Source organism: Crassostrea angulata, chromosome 8, assembly GCF_025612915.1.
Source record: "Crassostrea angulata isolate pt1a10 chromosome 8, ASM2561291v2, whole genome shotgun sequence".
In the NCBI taxonomy this organism is placed as follows: Eukaryota; Metazoa; Mollusca; class Bivalvia; order Ostreida; family Ostreidae; genus Magallana; species Magallana angulata.
In genome coordinates this window covers 1,223,089-1,242,241 of record NC_069118.1, presented here as the reverse complement: position 1 = coordinate 1,242,241, position 19,153 = coordinate 1,223,089, and the positions used below count along the sequence as shown (strand labels likewise).

The following is a 19,153-nucleotide window of genomic DNA, read 5'->3' as shown; positions in this document are numbered from 1 at the left end:
ATGCGCAGTACGAACGGGGTAGAGGAATACTGGCGCAGAGGGTACAAGTAATAAGGTTGAGGCGCGCTGTGGGCCGTAAAGTAAAAACGAAGATTAGGTGTGCCGTATACCCAAAGGTCCACCAATATGCAATTTCAGAGAAATTAAAGGCTATTAATGCAGGATTCCGAATTTATTGGACGAGACTCAACGATGGCAACAGTTTCATAAAATTCTTAGTACCAAATAAACAGGCATGTTTCTAACAAGACAGATATTGCCAGTTTTGACTTCCGAACTCAGACTATAGGTGAGTCGGGGACTGGCCAAGCCTGTCCGCCTTATTCTGGACTGACTATCGACAATTGTATAACTGTATATAAGAATCTGAACAATGAGTAAACTTGACAGGTGATGGCATTAGGTAAGGTGAGTGAAAGGGTCACAGATATAAAATACTTAATAATTCAATGAGTCTTTGATGTCCTAGGTATGGAAAACAGATATTGCACAATGTTAATTGTTTTAACAGATAAGCAGTACGTTCTTGAAACACAACACTCGCTTTGAATCATAATTAGAGTCCGAAAAGTGTCAATCACTAGTTGAAGAAGGCCACATCAATATAAATTATTGTACGTCGGACCCCGCGCGCTCGTATTTTAACAAAACTGTACCAATAATTTTATTATTAAGGTGGCTCACTACGCCGTGAAAGATTTTCTCAAATCAGCAGAAAATTTCTTGATTATGATAGATATCATAATGGATAAGAAGTATATAGGCCTAATAGGCCAAAAAACCCCGCAATTTTGGATGAAAATTATAATTTCAAAATTTAATTCAGTTAACATGTACAAAAGCTCCAGGCAGATTCGAACTCATGATCTGCGTTTCACAAGCCTGATACTTTAACCACTGAGCTATGACGATAAACATCTGAATCGATTGAAACAACAGTTCAACAAAACATTTAAATCGCCATCTTGTGACGTAGTGTCTTAAAAAGTATAAGAGTACGTGTAATGAGGTACCTTAATTTTCCGCTTCCAGAAATTCTACGCTATTTTCTGTTCTATTTCCACTTTTTTTTCGTATTTTAACCAGTTTTAATATATAGATTAGGAACAAGTGAAAAAATATAATCGTCCGCACATGTTGAATTTTAAAAGTAAAGTCCAAAATAAAATGAACAGTGAATTTTGCACGGTGATACATCTATCACTATAGTTGCTGACTGGAGCATTGTGTATATGGCTACAGTGCTTTATGTTCTCAATTGTAACATTCTACTTCTATTTTGCAAATGGCATTAAACATTAGCTGTTTAAATAAGACTTTATATTTAACCATTTTACAAGGTTATCATTTTCACAAACTATTTGTTCAAGGGCAGGTATTCGACTAAAATAATTTTTTCACCGTTATTTCAACAATAACCGATTCCCGGTTGGGTTTACAGGTAATATATATATATATATATATATAAGTGTGTCCTATAATTACACCATTTAAACAAACGGCATTTATGAGTCCATCTTTTTCAGACCTCCGGTTGTACATGTGTACCTTGGTCGCAACTCTCTACTACTTCTATTTTACATATAATACAAGGGGACTACGACCAAACACATAAAGGGACCACTCTACTTCTGATGATACTTTTTAATCTAAATGTAGACACAATGAGTAAATTAAGCTGTGCTGTTAAAAAGAAAACTGTAAGAGAAGAAAGATTGTAGATTCCAATGTATATAATTTTATATTGGTATTGATATTGACAGGAGTGAGGGAATGAAAAACATGTCAGAGTCAGTGTTTGTGGGACTGTGTGAGATAATGGGGACCTCACAACAGGTGGCCGGAAGGAGGGAGGGAACGGTCATCAGGGAAATGGTGATCAGACGAATTACACCTAATGATGGGATCATTCAGATGGATAGTGGAAGTAGGAAAGAAGGTTTCAGGCTGAAGGGATCAGATATGGACACTATGTTCTGGCCAAACAACCACCGAGTGATCATGGACATGTCTCAGTCTGAGTACTACAACACAGCCAATACAACTTTGATTCTCTCTGACAGTTCTGAGAGTCCACCAGGATTCACTTTACTTCAGTTATTGACACCATCAAGATACAATGAAGTCCAATCAGCGTGTGTTAGAATAAACAACAGAGTCTATATATCTAGTTCTATATACAGAGGGTTAACTGGTTCAATTGTATTTTCTGATTCCCAAATATGTGGACCCGTTAGTACTGGTATTAGAAGGGGAGTAGAATATGATCATGCCTGGTGTTTTGTCTGTGACTTTTGGCCGCAGTCTGCATGCTCATGGCTAGACCGATGTCACTCCTGGCCTGATCCTGAAGTTGTCAATGACATTTTCAGAAATGGATGTCACTATATACCAATAGGCGCAAGAGGACCCCCTGAGGATGAAGAGTGGAAGATTTTTTTTTCCAAGGCAGAATTTAAACTTGTGTCCTCAATGAATCACAGTCAGTTTTTGACTTATGGATTGCTTAAAATATTCAAAAAGGAAGTTATCAATCACGAAATTATTTTTGGGCAATCATTCCGTGCAGATACCTGTGGATTGTTGAGTTCCTATCACATAAAGACAGCAATTCTTTGGACCATTCAACAAAACACACTACCTCATTGGAATCCACAAAATCTTTTAGCCGGTTTCTGGGTCTGCTTTAAACTCCTTCTTAAATGGGTGTATGAGGGAGTTTGTCCCAACTTTTTCATCCCACAAAGCAATTTGTTCCAGAGAGAAATCCATGGCTCAGCACAAAACAAATTGTTCCTACAGTTACATGAATTGTACAACAAAGGTCTGGCCTGTCTGTTAAAGAGTCCCTCTATCAGGTCCTACATCATTGATGTCATGTACAATCCCAGACTCTCTCTTTGTACAGATGAGATTGTTATGTCCGAAGTTGATAGTGATCTAGAACTTGTCAAACAATGTTGTTCAACTGATAATCTGATCTCAGACCTTCGTCCCCTTGTACAAGCTATACTTCAAGTAGAACAATTGGTAGATTCTCCTCTGTGTCAGTATCAAGCTGTCGCGTTACGGAATCTTGCATCTGCCTTCTTTAAGAATACTGCAATTATAATACATAACATACACACTAACACGGGTGTTAACAAAGATGTATATACTGCTGACAAAATGTCCTGTCGCATGCTGAAATTAGCAGCCAAGTTTGGGTGTATATCTGACATGTTGTACATTGCCATGTATTATTACAAGACACTCAGATACAGGGAAGCTTTATCTGTTATAGAGGTTACAAAGGTCAAGTTAGCACAGCCATATCTAATGTATAGGGGACATGTAGACAGAGAGATGTTTACTGAAGCTGTAGGCGGACAGTCATGGTCTGTAAAGATGAGACAGGCTGTAGCAATGGATATCAAACTTAGAACACTAATCTATTATATCAGTGAACTAACACCAGAACAACAGTCTGCTGAAAAGAACAGGGAGCCTATATTATATGTCCCAATATTTGTGATGTTACACTTCCTAGAGTTCCTGTGTCACAGACACATTGATACAACACTATCACAAGCAGCTCTAGATGAGCTACTGGTCGTAGTCCACTGTGATCAGGGACTGTATGTATCTGAATACTGCAGAGACATCTCCTGGGAGATCCTGGGGATCTGTCAGCAGATCACAGGGAACCTCCAGGCTGCTCTATACTCATACCAACAGTCACCCACACAATATCCATTCCACAAAATACAAACTGCCACACAGAGGAGAATACAGGATGTGGTTCAGTCAATTCCATTAACATAATACAATATGTTTAGATTAACATTACTAGAAACATCAATATTTATATTTGATCAGTGAAAAAGTGGTTCAATATCAATTAAGATATGTTGCTATTATTACATTGTATTGTACATGTGCTTATGGTTAATTAAACATTACCCAACTCAAAAAATTATTTTAATTATAAGTTCACATTGAAATGTTATTCTGAATTATTTCAGTGATCCTCAATTTTTTTTCTCATGTTTTTGTTGCAATACTTAACAAAAATCTATAAATAATATAGTGATTCCCATTGTATTACCGGTATATGTATTTATAACATAATATTTACATATTAAAAGAATCTTCACCATTCTTTAAAAATCCACTTTATTTTATTTGTTTTGTTTTTTTGCCAACGATGAAAAATTAGTTCTTAACTACCGGTACATGTAGTTTAAACCGGTTTGTTTGCCTTCGAATGTACAAACCTTAAGTTTCAAATGCATTGTTAATGTCAACTCTAACACCTAAAATAAATATTGTAAAACCATTTGTTGTTGTCTTTTTAAAAATATTTTTGATGATGATTAAAACTTTTGCACAGACCATATGAACTGTCCTCTTGTACTTACATGTACATGTGCAAGACAACCTTCACTACAGACACCTGACGTTATATATTTTTCTAAAAACTAAAATATAGGCCTATACCCTATATCTGCATTGTATAATGTATTATTAGATATAGGGTACATATATGTATACACAAATACAATGTGTATATTTTCATTATGAGAAAAATATACGTCAGGTGCCTGTGACTTTCACAAATAGTTCTTCTATGTAATGCATTGATGGACAATAACAGCGAAGTTATCCTACTTCTTTAATATAAAAAAGTAGGGAAAAAAATTAGAGAAAAGGAGAAAGTGAGGTCCTATATAAACAATAAAAACGATTAAATGTTGATAGATCGACGCTTATTGTGAATATTTTTTCTACAATGATTGCTAGTTTTATAACATTAGAACAAGAGGCCAAAGGGCCATATTGCTCACCTGAGCAACAATATACAGTTGTTGACTGGGTGCAATGGCAACAGTTGATCTGTTCGACCAGCTCGCAAACTGTTGCCTAAGGCTGAAGGTATTGTGCAACAGTTGCGAGCCGGTCCTACAAATCAACTGTTGCCGGAAACACAGTCAACAACTGTTTTGTTACACCCCTACTACTTTAATCACCGATCAACAGTCTTATTTTAACAGTCGATTTTAACAGTTCAGATACAACAGTTCCAGTTCAACAGTCAACATGCTGGATTTTCTTTTCGTATAGAGTTATATAGTAACTGTTTTACAGGGGTATGACAACAGCCAATCAAATAAATATTACATTATCAAATTTAAAATATCTTGAAATCTTAACAATCTATATTGCACAAACAGTTAAAAAATTTATCCACATATTACTGTGATAAACATGAAGCCCCTTTTGTTGTGTTTGTATTTAAGAGAAGACTCTTTTCAGAATTTTTAACCCCCCCCCTTGTGACCCCATTTTTAGACGGGGTCACGTGACCCCGTCTATTGGTTTACTGTCAGTCGAAGTCTCAAACCGGAAGGCACGCGTAGAACACATGAATTGAGTCTACGCGTAAGAAAATAGTGCAGAAAGTTTTCATGCATTTCATTAAAATGTATTATAAAAACACGCATTAAATCTTTTTAAGTCCTCTGTGTATAAACAAAATTCTATTTAGAAAATAAACAAATAGTTTTATTGATAAAAATATTCTTGCTCGGGTTCAAATGTGGAATGAGTTACATGTACGTAACTGAATGCACAGCGCCGTTGACGAATCAGTTGGTGTACGAGCTCATTAATCAATAGAAGGGGTTGATGGTGGAATCGAAATTAAAGTTCCCAAACACAATGTGTCATTTTTGAAAAGTTGTGAATTTTATTTTGTCAATCTTTCACCTTAATACTACCAAACTTCATGCGCAAGCCGAAGCTAAAATCGGGACGGGTTCTACACAGATGTTTTACAAATTAAATAGGCGTTTCATTGGCTTCCAGTCTACTTGCGGTATGACTGCTGTTCGTCTCTAAAGGAATTTTGTACAAAGAAAATAAAAACAAGTTAGAATTTGCCTTCTCGTTCCTTGGCTCTTTAGTTGATTAAACTGAATTCAACTTTTAAACAATGCATTGTAAGCAAAATCTATAATAGATTATACATTTTGGAAGACTTATACATCATATGATATATACAATCTCATCGATTGAAGAACCAAGTTAAATGTTAATGTTAATTACTTTGTGAAAAGTCAATAAGTTTTCAAAAAGTAATTTAAAAACTAAATAAAGAGTTTTTGTAAATATTTCATAATTAAAACATGCTTAAAATATTTACAGGTTCATGTTCATATTCACTATCAGGTTCAAATTTCATGACTTATACAAGATTGCTGTTGCACTTGTAGTTCTCAAAGTAAGGCTGGTCCCGTAATATTTACACGCTAATGGCGGAGTTGACAATCTCTGTTATTTATGTCTCTGATTTTCGGAGTATGATTTTTGATGAAAGGAACGGTTGTATCGTAATTCGTGTAGGTGATGCACGACTTTACACAAAAAAGTAGTAAGTGGCGAACGGATTTATTTTGACCTATTAATTTTGCATGAATCGCAAATGAAGAAAATCGTGTCAGATAAGTCGGTCTTGAAAATCAAAATGGCGACCGTGACAAATCTTTTCATTGTCAAAGTTCTTGGAATCTTATTGTAAAAAAATATTTCTAACGTCAGGTGCCTGTGTTTGTTATCGGTATACAAATGGTCACTTTGTTTGTTAATTCAGCAGTTTTAGAGTTTTCGGGGTTTTCATAAAACTTTTATTATGGATACCGTCTGACTTGTGGGTTTCCCTTGGATCACAAAATTGAATAAATCTAATGATTAAAATTATCTACTTTGATATAATAGTTGTTTGATTTTCCCGTTTAGTAGTAATTTTTAAAATTTTTCCTTGGGATCATATTTTACATAATATACCGTTGTGTCAATTTTCTACAATTATGAAGGCCGGGATTGAGTAAAATTTAGACAAAGTATCAGACAATTGCAAAAAATCCGAATTAACATAGATTGCAACAACTAATTCAAACTCATAAATTTGGAAACATATTCGAGGAAATCCAGGACAATTACAAATTCAAACTTTCAAGACCCCGTCTTTCAGTACTCTCAGTACTTTGATTCTCAAGGGAATAATGTTTTGGAATCTGCACAGCCTGTGTTTTCACACAAGTTCCAGCATTTTTCTTTATATATTCCTATGTAAAACGTTAATATTTTCATTTTCCATCTAATAATTTTATAAGAAAAATGTGAAACTAGTCTTATCTTTTGCGTTTGTCAGAAATTCTGTCTCAAAGACTGATAACCTTTGTAAAATGTTTTCTAGATCCAAAATTGTCATCACAAATTATCTTGAGGTCAAAGGCTTGAATGACAACTCCAGTATTGGTAAAACATTAAGTTATATAGATCTCCTTTATTTTACAATCAAAACGTTCAAAAGGATATGCAGTGGGCTACATGAAACAAGCTATTAATTATCACATTATGCCCCTTATGTTGTTTCAGTATTTGTAAGATTTTATTTTATAGTCAAAACGTTCAAAAGGATAAGCAGAGGGCTACGTGAAACAAGTTTGAAATTATCACATTATAACAAAGAACCCTTTTCAACACAGACCATAGTTTACTATACAGATTATGCTACACAGTTATTCTTTTGTCGTTGAGTCCGGGGGGGGGGGGGGGGGGCTGAGTGAATATAGTTAAGACACAAAGGTATTTATACTTATCGAAATATTAGGCAGAAAGTGGTGAAAGCATGTAATCTTTGAACAGAGTAAAGATACAAACCTACGACAGACTTCCCCTGTCAGTGATGTTTTTTTTATCATTTTTTTGTAAGAGACCTTCTACTTCTACATTGGTACTTATAAGAGGTCTCCGACACGTCACACATGTTGTGGTTTGCCATCAGACAATAGAGTGTACTTTTGTGACCTCGCCATCCTGAACTCTGAATCAGAAATTTTGTTATAAGTTTACAGAAAAAAATACATAAAACTTGAGAACTGAGATAATGTGTTTATAATAATTAATCATTGGTTACAGCTTTCTCCTGGTGGAATTCTGGATGAGGAAACCATTGGAAGAAATTTATCAAATCTTGGAAGATCAGCAGATGGTTCCCAACAAGTCTTCCTTCATGTCCAAATTGCGGTGGGTAACTAGAAATTGTTAATTGATTTCAGTATCATATAATATAAAATGTGTTTCACTGTTTCAAATTTTTATTATCTTAGTATCTTAGACTGCTTCTTCTTATAAATCCATGAATAATCATATCTAAATTGTAGCACACTTAAATCAATATCATTAGGATAAAATCATTTTAGTACATGCATAAACTTATTTCTTTTATCTCTTTTCTGTATTTAATTTATTTTTTGCAATTATTCATTGTTATTGAAAATACCTAAATACCTGGAGGAATTAATAATTGACATTGTATGGATCCTCTTTACATCAATATGAATTTTTTTTACTAAAATTATTTTTTACTAATCTATTGCATTATTTGTTATAGGGTTTCAGCCTTAAAGATATTACAGCATTATCAAACTTTGTACATCTGCAGAAAGTTGAATTACCATAAAATGAACTGACAGGTAATTGTCTGACTGCTCATGATCTTTTTAGAGATGAATTAGATCAAACACCTGGACTTAATCATGGAAAAATATAAGTTTTAATGTCATTTGTTTTTTAAATGTTTTTTTCTTCAGATTTATCTCCCCTTAGTTCCTTACAATACATGCTTATTCTGGATGTGTCTCACAACAAGCTAACAAAGCTTCTGGATTTTACGCCGCCCAAGAATCTAAAGGAGGCCAACTTCGGTTACAATGAGATAGAGGAGATGACGGATCTGTCTGCCTATCATTATCTCACCGTCCTTAATCTGGACCGTATCCTATACACACTGAATACACTCTATAAAATAACTATGAGTTATATGATAAGTTATTTTCAAATCCTTGTTTATGTTAAACATGTATCAGGGAAAAGAAATCTTGGCTGTAAAATACAGGTAAATTAGATTACATTTGTCCTTAATCACGCCTTCTAGACAATAAAATTTCCAAAATCACTGGCCTGGAGAAATGCACTTGTCTACAGGATCTCAGTCTGGCACACAACAAAGTCGAGAGGATACACGGCCTGGAGAATCTGCCGTTACAGAGCCTCAACTTGGTTGGTTGGATTGTTTATACAAAAGATAAGAAAAATCATACAATTATATTATGTGTATCAAATGATTCAGGATGAAAGCTTTGTTTATTGGTTTATCAATTTTGTGATATTTACTGCATTATAATTCTCCTCACAGTGTCACAATCACATCAAAAAGATAGAAAACTTGGAGACACTTCGTTTGTTGAGGGTAAGTTTGTTCAGTCAAAAATAAGCATTGCATGCCTTAATACCTATAGAGCAGCTTTTAGATTCAACAGATATCTTTGAAAGTTATTAAGATATGTTGTTCTTTGCTTTTCATTCCAGAGTATAAACCTGGCAGGTAATAACATTCGGAGTTTGGCCGGCCTGGAGGATCATCCTCTGCTGGAGAATGTGGACCTGGAAGACAATGAGGTAGGTCAATGGAGCTTTATATCAATCTTAAATTGATTGTTTAGATAAGTCAATGGAGCTTTATGACAATCATAATTACAGGTAGATTGTTTAGATAGATCAATGGAGCTTTATATCAATCACAATTACAAGTAGATTCTTTTAACGGATTCTACAGTTGTTGAAACCCCAAAATTTAACATACTGTGAAACGTCAACTCATGGTGGATCAAATTTATGAAATTTTTGGGATCCCTTTAACATTCACAATAAATTATGAAACACAGTTTAAATTTATTTACCATACAAGTAAAAGTACAAATTATCTCTCCATGAACCTTTGATGATCCACAAAATTTACCCCAAGGAATCTAAATGATTTTGTAATAAATGTATATCATTTCGAAGAAGACATCTGATTAAGACTTCCATTGTCCTTTCAGGTGATTGACATTTCTGAGATGAAATACATCAAGGAGTCGCAGATGCTGCGTCAGGTGAATCTGTTACGGAACCCCATACAGGAGCTTCCTGACTACCGCTTGCCCATTCTGTTCCGCATGCCCAGTCTCACGGAGCTAGACAGACACAGAGTGAAGGTCGAAGAGAAGGTCAGTTAAAGGTCAACTCTATTTCATTGTAATTTTGAAGAAAATAGTTCATAATAGGCCAAGTTAACAAATAAGGATTTTCTATGTTGGTACATCTTCGCTAGCCAAGGGTTTTCGGTCCACTCTGCTCCCCATAAACCCTTGGCGGATTTCATTACGAAAACTCGGTGACAAGCTCCGTTTTATGATTGGCTGCAGCTGCGAGTAGCTGATCCAATCGCAGTGCTTGTAAATATAAACTTTAAAAAAAAACACATGTGTGATCTTTGGTAAAACATTCGGTGCTTTTAACAAGTTGAGGCACAAGTTCTCGAGTACAGTGCCTCCCCAACGATGGTCTAACCAGATCACTTTAAAAACCTACGTATTTTACTGGGATTATACATAGTTTTGCAAACTTGTCAATGCTCGCGTGATAGCATGGGAAGTAAACATGGCGAATGTAGAAGTTGCCTATCCCGTTAGTATATTCGCTCCTGCTTTTGGTTATTGCTTTTAAAGGTTCAATGAGCTCTGTTTTAGGCCTAATTAATTTCTTTGGTTCGCATTATTCACGACAATGATACCTGGTAGCTTTCATATGAATCGGCGACTTTTTCACTCCCGGTACAGATCCTTACAATTAAAACACTATGAATAAAACATTTCTTGCTTTCCCTAGGTTATAACTTAATTCGTATTTAATAGCATCGTTAATATGTACCGATGTTCGGTAGTCAACATGTTTTCAAATTGTTGTATTAATGCCGTAGTGTATATATAACCCGTTGTTTAATTTGATTAAAATGTTAATATGCAAGGGGCGCAACTCAAGTTGCTCGCTAGATAGCGCCACCACATCACCGAGTTTTCGTAATGAAATCCGCCAAGGGTTTATGGGGAGCAAAGTGGACCGAAAACCCTTGGCTAGCGAAGATGATGTTGGTATACTTCATGACGATTTCTTGGAAGTGGGGCTAATTCGCACTGATTTTCATATAGGAAATTGTATTTTTTTATCTGCAAGTAAACAAGACAAAGTACGAGTTCAAAAGGGAGAAACTCCATTCTGTAGCAGCTGAAGAGAGTTTTATCTGCGTGGATCACATTTATCACAGGTTTCCGTTAAATAAAGCTCTAGAGATCTGTTTGTTTTCATTTCCAGGTGGCAGCAATAAATAAGTTTAACCTTCCGGCAGAAATCGTTGCGGCCCGAGATCATATCACGCATGTAGTTTACTCCTTTCTTCAGCCCAGTCGAATATTGGATAAGTAAGTAAATATAGTAATGTAGTACAATATGGCCCCTTTGTAAATCATCAACAGTTCATCTATGACCAAATTATTTGTACATTACTACCTGACATAATATGGTAACGCATACATTGGCTCAGAACGGCATACTGTAGATCATTCTGAGAAAAGGAAAGATTATCACATCTATACAAATACTGTATACAGGGAAATATTTGCCCCCATTTTATTTTTGCCCCTTTTGCCCTTGTTGTCAGCAGGAGAATTTAAGACTGGGCGAATTCAAATGTCTCAATTAAATCTCTTCTGTTTTAACGCAGCTGTATCTGGGCAATTTCAAAAGGGAGCAAAAATGTTTGCAAACACACTAGGCAAAAACAACCCTGTCTAAAATATACTAGTATTTGATACTTTTAAATCAGATTCAGTGTACAATATTGTTTTTTTTCACTCCCTACCCGATGCTAGTGTTGGTTGGTCCCCAGGGGTCAGGGAAAAAGGACCTGGCTTTAAAATTAGTGGAGGAATTCTCGGATTACTTTGGCTATTGGTTAGTAAATTATTGCTTGATGTTTAACTGTTGAAATTAATTTTAACATCATGCATGCTTTTCTGGGCTAAAATAAAAAACCTATTTCAGAAAAATTTTCCCCCTGGCCAAGTTGATCATCTAGATTGTTTGCAATAAAAATGAATCTATAACTTGTTGAATCATTATTAAAATAGGGTAACTTGCCAAGCCTTTTAAATTTTGATGTTGTGTAGTTTTTGGTAATTAAACATATAAATCAAGAAATGTAGAGACAACTTCAATGAAGTAAATTTAGTGTTTCATGTATTGCCTGTGTTGTTGTACAATGAGCTGTTATTTTGAGTATTTTGTCTGTGCTGTTGTACAGTGTAACACACACCACGAGGAAACCCCACAAAGAAGAGACCCCGGGCAGGGACTACCACTTTGTAGATCTGGAGAAATTTGAGTTTGACATCAGATGGGTATGTACATAGAGTAAGATAGACTATACATTCTGTGTCAGACTCTGTCTTTTTGTCCTGATTTTTACAAGACAAGCATTTTTTTAAATTTTAGAAAACTTTGCAAACTGTCAAATTGAATTTTAAACTATTGTACATTTTTGCATCATGGAAACTTTTGTTATGTTGCTGATGTAATGTATGCTATTACTGGTATCAAATTTCATGTTCGTACTTACCTGGTATCCAAGATCATCACCTTGCCACCATATTAAAAGAAAATATACCAATAAACTATGAATTTACTTGTATTCTGTGTAACTATGAATGTGTTAGCTGTTTACACTCTGATGAAGACCCTGGTTGTGTTGTGTTACACTTGTATAGTGTGTAACTATGAATGTGTTTGCTGTTTACACTCTGATGAAGACCCTGGTTGTGTTGTGTTACACTTGTATAGTGTGTAACTATGAATGTGTTTGCTGTTTACACTCTGATGAAGACCGTGGCTGTGTTACACAGGGCCAGTTCATACAGACCCACCAGTACCACGGTCACTGGTACGGACTACAGATGCAGTCCATAGAGGACATCGCACGGGAGGGGCTGGCCTGTGTGGTCCACATGGAACTGGAGGTAAGGGATTTACTTTATACTTGGTTTCTTTGGACCTGTGTGATTATCATCCTTCTACAGTTGTACATGGTTTCCCCTGTCTTAAATTTGCCCAGATACAGTTGTGTTGAAAGAAATAACTCTATCTCATTACAATTCACCCAGTCTTAAATTTGGCTGCTGAACACTAGGGCAAAGGGGCAAAAATAAAACAGGAGCAAATATTATGAAATAAGTAAATCATGGTTGCAGCAAACATCATCATAACAAATTCATGTTTACACCAGAGTCAGTTTTATTCTCAGTACTTTAAAACTGTATTAAGAATTGAGGGGATTTATTAAAAAGATTATAAGTTCTTGCTACAGTATAACATTTTGTTATCTTCAAATCAATATAGCAGAATATTGAAGTTTAATTTGATAAATTTCATTCCCAGGGAGTTCTGACTCTGAAGAATACATATTTTGAGCCTCGGTATGACCTTATCATGCCACTGAGCCCCGAATGTCACGAGAAGCGTCTCAGGGAGCGAGCCCTGTACACTGAGTCCCAGATCGAAGACAATCTCGAGCGAGCCGAGATGTACCAGGACTACAACAGAGACCATCCCGGCTTCTTTGACATGATGATTAACAGTGGTAAGTCACGGCTCGAGATCTTCTGACTGGTACGGTTAGTGATGCTATATACAGTCTTTACAAAAACTTTAAAACTTGCTGGCCAAAAGGACCAGAGTTTAGATTATCTGACTGCTTCAGCAGTAGATGCATAGGCAAAGTGCTTCAAAATCTTTCCTATCTAAATAATTTCCATCACAAAAATTGGTACAAAGAAAACTACTACACATAGTGTAAAATTTTTCTTCTTGCATATAAATAATGACATTATGTTTCTTACATCAGATGACATTGAGGAGTCCTATAAACATTTGAGGCGACTGGTCATGGATTACCTTGGCATTAGTATTCCCTCGTTTGAGTCGGAGGCCGGTGACGTCATGGAAACCAAGGATACAAAGAATGCCCCCACAGGGACACAGCTGGGCACACGGACCTGGTCACGCCCGAGTATCCCTGACAGCATGTCACAACAGTACACCCGCGGGAAGACCACACAGTCCCCCAGCCTGTCAGGGAGGGGCATACTGGTAATTAAGTTAAGAAAACCATCCGATCAGGAAAGGGCATACAACTTCGCAGTAAGGATGGGTATACATGCACTGGTAAATAAAAAAAACGCCCGTAAGTGAACAAAAAAACCCAGTCAGGGAGGGGTATACTGGTAAGTCAGGTAAACTATCCAATCAGGAAAGGGCTAACTTGAAGTTAAACTAAGAAACCTGCACAGTCAGGAAGGGGTATACTGGTAAGCCAAGAAAACCATCCAATCCTCAAGGCCCTTGAAGAGGGGCAAACTGGTAAGTCCATGAATAAGTGTTGGAGGAGGGGTGTACCAATTGCAATATCTGGGGAGAAATATGATAAAGGGGGAAATAACAAATCAATATTAAAGGCACTGAGCAATTTCCTTTTCATTTTCAGCATATACAGTATAATTCTGTTTTATTAAAGTGTGTTTATATAAAGCTTTGTGTTTTGTAGGAGGCAATGTCACTGAAGCGTCGACACAGTGCGGCAAAGGCATCTGTCGCCGGCTACATCCCTCCGCTGTTTGAACAGATCACATCACAGTAAGTCAATGCCTTGATTGTTAAATACAGCTCTATCCAATATTACCTGTTTTAAATAATTCCCTATTTAGATATAAAAATCATTTTAAGATGTTCTTAGATCTTTGTTTAACTAATATGTTTCTAAATTATGTCAGAGATATTGAATACTCAATTTCTACAATACTGTAAGCGTACTACATTTGGCTGTGTATTCTATTTAGCGCTTTTAGCAGAATGTGGCCTCCACTAAATCAAGTACAGCACTAAATGCCATGCACTTATGTATAAGAATAGTCACATTCAGGAATACGCTAATTTAAATCCATGCCACCTTGTTCACAAACTTAATTCCACTAAATATCGTACACGCCAATTATAATACGTTTACAGTACAAGGTTGATGCAACTCAGAGTCTACCATAAATATCTCCTTAACTGAACTTCATTTAATGCTTTTATCTCTCGAAAGGAATTTTTTTATTTCTTAAAACATTTATTTGACCCAAATATCCCAATTACTTGGTTTAGTAAAGTGTATCTCCTATTTATTGGTTTTAAATCTTAGTTATCACATATCATGATAAAGATATCACATTTTGCAATCAAGATGTCATTTTCAAGATCATGAAATCACATTTAATGATCCAAGAGATAATTTACAAGGATCAAGATATCATATTTTGTAATAGAGATCATCATTGTATCCCATTTGATGATAAAATTTATACTTCTTATGATCATATTTTGCGATCGAAATATCACATTGTATGACAAAGACAACATAAACTATAATCAATACATCACACTTCTTAATCAAGATATAACATTTTATTATAAAGATATATCACATTTTATTACATATAGGCTTTAAGATATCACATTTTATTACATATAGGCTTTAAGATATCACATTTTATTACATATAGGCTTTAAGATATCACATCTTATTACATATAGGCTTTAAGATATCACGTTTTATTACATATATGCTTTAAGATATCACATTTTATTACATATAGGCTTTAAGATATCACATTTTATTACATATAGGCTTTAAGATATCACATTTTATTACATATAGGCTTTAAGATATCACATTACTAAGTAACTGACTGAACCTCATTGTACAGATATCCAAAGACGGCGCCTCAGACGGTAGACAACCAGGTGGGTCTGGACGTTGTGACAATCACAGAGGACATGAACCGCTCCCAGTCCGCCCCGGTCAACAACAAGCCCCCACAGTCTGACGAGGATACCTCTTCTGACGACGAATCAGATTCCAGCCTCTCCATTCCTCTGCCCGGAAATTCGCCCGCTCTCCAGACGGATCGGTTCACAACGGCAAAGACCCCCACCTCCCCACAGAGACGATGAACCCCATGGAACTGTCCAATCCCCGCCCTCCTTCCGTGCCGCGCCCCACTTCTCAAGGTCAAGGTCGGCCGGGTTCAGACAGACACAAGGTGCTGCCACCTATCAACCAGAAGGGAGCTTACATGCCTGAACTTTAGCAGTGTTAGGTTGACATCTACATTCCTGAACAGTAGCAGTCGTAATAGATTGTCTGTCACTCAGAGGTTTAATGTACAACTCTGTTGTGGTGATAATGTGAAGCAAAATTTGTCATTTTTGTTACTTACAATGACTGTGATAATTTTTATGCTGTCCTAATTTTGTGAATTTTGTTACATGTACAGGTATTTATTATTACCATGTAAAAATTGTTTTGTACAGCCAATGTTTGAATTCATTTTGTATATTTACATGCATTGTATATATCCTCTATTGAAAATGTAAAAATAAATATTTAAAGAAACTACAATGTATAAATTTACTCAGAAATATATGTAGAAATACAATCCTTATGTTAAGCTATGATCACATCAAACATCCAATAGAAAAAATATTCAATTAGTTGTAAAAGTAATACATATGGTGGCATATCTCTGCCCCTTGTATGCAAGTTATTTTACAATCAAATATTATCCACATGCAAGATAAATATGTTGACATGCAAGATAGTTATGTTAACATGCAACATAACTATGTTAAAATGCAAGAAAATTGCAATCAAATAATGATTATAAAAAATCTCAAAAAAGCTCATATATCACCCACATGTGACATCCAAGATACTAGATGCTAATTATTTATGTCAACATGCAACTTAGTGTGGTTTCATCAATTTTCGTTGAATACCAATTTTCGTGGATTTCGTTGTCAGGTTGGTCCACGAAATTAAATGTTCATTGAAGTTCAATTTCAACTAAAATTTAGTATTGATAGGATCATTGGCCACGAATTTACGTATCCTTAAAACTGGTTTTCCGAAAATCCACGAAAATTGATACCCATGAAAATTAATGAAACCACAGTAGTTATGTTCACATGCTACTTATCTATGTCAAAATGCAACTTAGTTATGTTCACATGCAAGATAAATATGTTGACATTCAACTCATAAGTTGCATGTCAACATTACTTAGTTGCATGGTAACATAAATATATTGCATGTCAATATATTCATCTTGCATGTAAATATAACTAAATTGCATGTCAACATAAATAAGTTGCATGTCAACATAAGGAAGTTGCATGTAAACATAAATAAGTTGCATGTCAATATATTTATCTTGCATGTTAATTAACATAAATAAGTTACATGTTGACATAAGTAGTAAACAATAATAAAGTAGCATCTAGCATCTTGGATGTCACATGTTGGCGAGATTTGAGATGTTTTATGATTCTCTTATTTGATTGCAATTTTCTTGCATGTCAACATAGTTATGTTGCATGTTGACATAACTATCTTGCATGTCAATATATATTTTTCTTGCCTGTCGACGTATTTGATAGTACATGTAAAATAACTTGCACACAAGGGGCAGAGATATGTCACCACAAATACAGCAAGACTTTTACAATTTTTGCAAATAGTATTTTGTCAAATGAGAAAATAGATAATTTCATTATAAACTTTTATATTATGTAAGCATTTAAGATTGTCGATAAATATCCCAATGTACTTTCATCTTAGGTAACCTGTATCTTGAATTTTTAACTTTAGGTTGAAAATTAGTAAAGGAAAGTCTTTTTTCTGCAGTTCTCACTACCTGCAAATATGGTATTTTACAGTTTACTAGCTACTTTTCCCAGCATTTAAAAAACAGACTGGTCGATTGACCTAGTCAGCAAAAACAACCTTCTGCTAGGTCGAATGCTGCCTGATATTTTTTATACGTATTGTGAGGCCATTATTAATTAGATATGGTCAGAAATTAGTCCTGACTTTTACCCCATTTCATTTGTAACCAGTAACAAGACACTGTTTTTTAGTGACAAAAGTAACATAACCTATAACAGAACTGATTCTTTTTTTCGGCTGGATGGTTTAATTTCATCCAGTAACAATGGTTACAACTAAATTCTATGACAAAAGGTAACAGGTGACGAGCCCCTTTTTTTGTTTAACAGAGTGTCTTATTGTATTTGGTTACAATGGTTATAGCTATATTCTCTTGGTGTCAAAGGGTAACAGTGGTGAGAGTAATTTTCATGATTTACAGGGGGTCTTTTTTAAATTGGTTACATTGGTAACATTGGTCACAATGGTTACCCTAACCCTAATCCTAACTCCTAACCCTAAACTAACCCTAATCCCTAACCCTAATCCTAACCCTAACCCAAACCTTAATCTATTTTGTTACCAGTAAGTGAGTAACCACTGTAACCTGTCACAAGTACATCAAAGTTTGAAAATCATTCATACTAGTAATCAATGTTACCGATGTACTGTTACTGGTTACAAATAGAAAGGGGTAAAAGTCACACCGGTCAGCAGAGGATGCTCCCCCCTCCGTCGCACCTGGTCCCACCTTTAATTTTTGTAGAGGTCCGTGTTTGCTCTGCCCCTATTAGTATTTTTCCTTTGGACTTAAGATTTTGAACACCGTTTGTCGTCTCAACATTTCATTGTACTGAGTTGTGGTATTATGGTTACCTTCGCAAATATATTAAATCGTTCTGCCTGTGTTAAAAGGCCCTGTCACACCAAGTTGCATTGATTGAGGTTTGTTAATTTTAATGAAAAAAGTGCCTTTTAATAAAGTTTTATGCGTTCTATGAAGGATATCGCATAATTGAATAAAAAATGATACATATTTAACTTTTCTTTCACTTAATCTAAAGTTTAAGATAATGACATGACTATTAATTCTGTTATAATTTAAAAAAAAAACAAAACAGTATATCTTTTCTGCAGTCCTTTTAACATTTATAAGTTGAACATAGTCTATTGACTATTAATGTCAAAAGTATTAGACGCAAGTTCTAAAAACTTCGATATACTCTTCTCCTTGTTGTACATAATATAGCCTATTACAATGCCATGCAATGCCAGTTAACATTTATATCAGTTATGTTAATGAGATAGAAAGTTTTGAATGCTGTAATACTGTGTAAATCTAGAATTAGAGTTAGGTTGGATAAGAAAAGTATGCAAATTCATTTAAATAATATAGTTAAATCTTCCATACTTCTGTATAAATGTGTGAAC

At 35.2% G+C, this 19,153-nt stretch overlaps 2 protein-coding genes across 2 annotated transcripts; both read left to right on the top strand.

The window, feature by feature from the left end:
• On the top strand, positions 1–4,310 carry LOC128159133 (uncharacterized). The gene is made up of 2 exons (XM_052822184.1): positions 1–41; positions 1,764–4,310. Exons 1-2 carry the CDS (start codon positions 1–3, stop codon positions 3,802–3,804), a joined length of 2,082 nt encoding a protein of 693 aa, XP_052678144.1. The 3' UTR covers positions 3,805–4,310.
• Positions 4,311–4,860: 550 nt separating this feature from the next.
• Positions 4,861–16,388, top strand: LOC128159132 (leucine-rich repeat and guanylate kinase domain-containing protein-like). The gene is given in 17 exon segments (XM_052822183.1): positions 4,861–4,914; positions 7,963–8,070; positions 8,438–8,519; positions 8,637–8,819; positions 8,981–9,105; positions 9,242–9,295; positions 9,415–9,504; positions 9,927–10,094; positions 11,239–11,349; positions 11,756–11,877; positions 12,227–12,323; positions 12,825–12,938; positions 13,357–13,558; positions 13,823–14,067; positions 14,522–14,610; positions 15,723–15,883; positions 15,886–16,388. Coding segments are annotated over 17 exon segments (2,226 nt in total). The 3' UTR covers positions 16,107–16,388.
• The last annotated feature ends 2,765 nt before the right edge of the window (positions 16,389–19,153 follow it).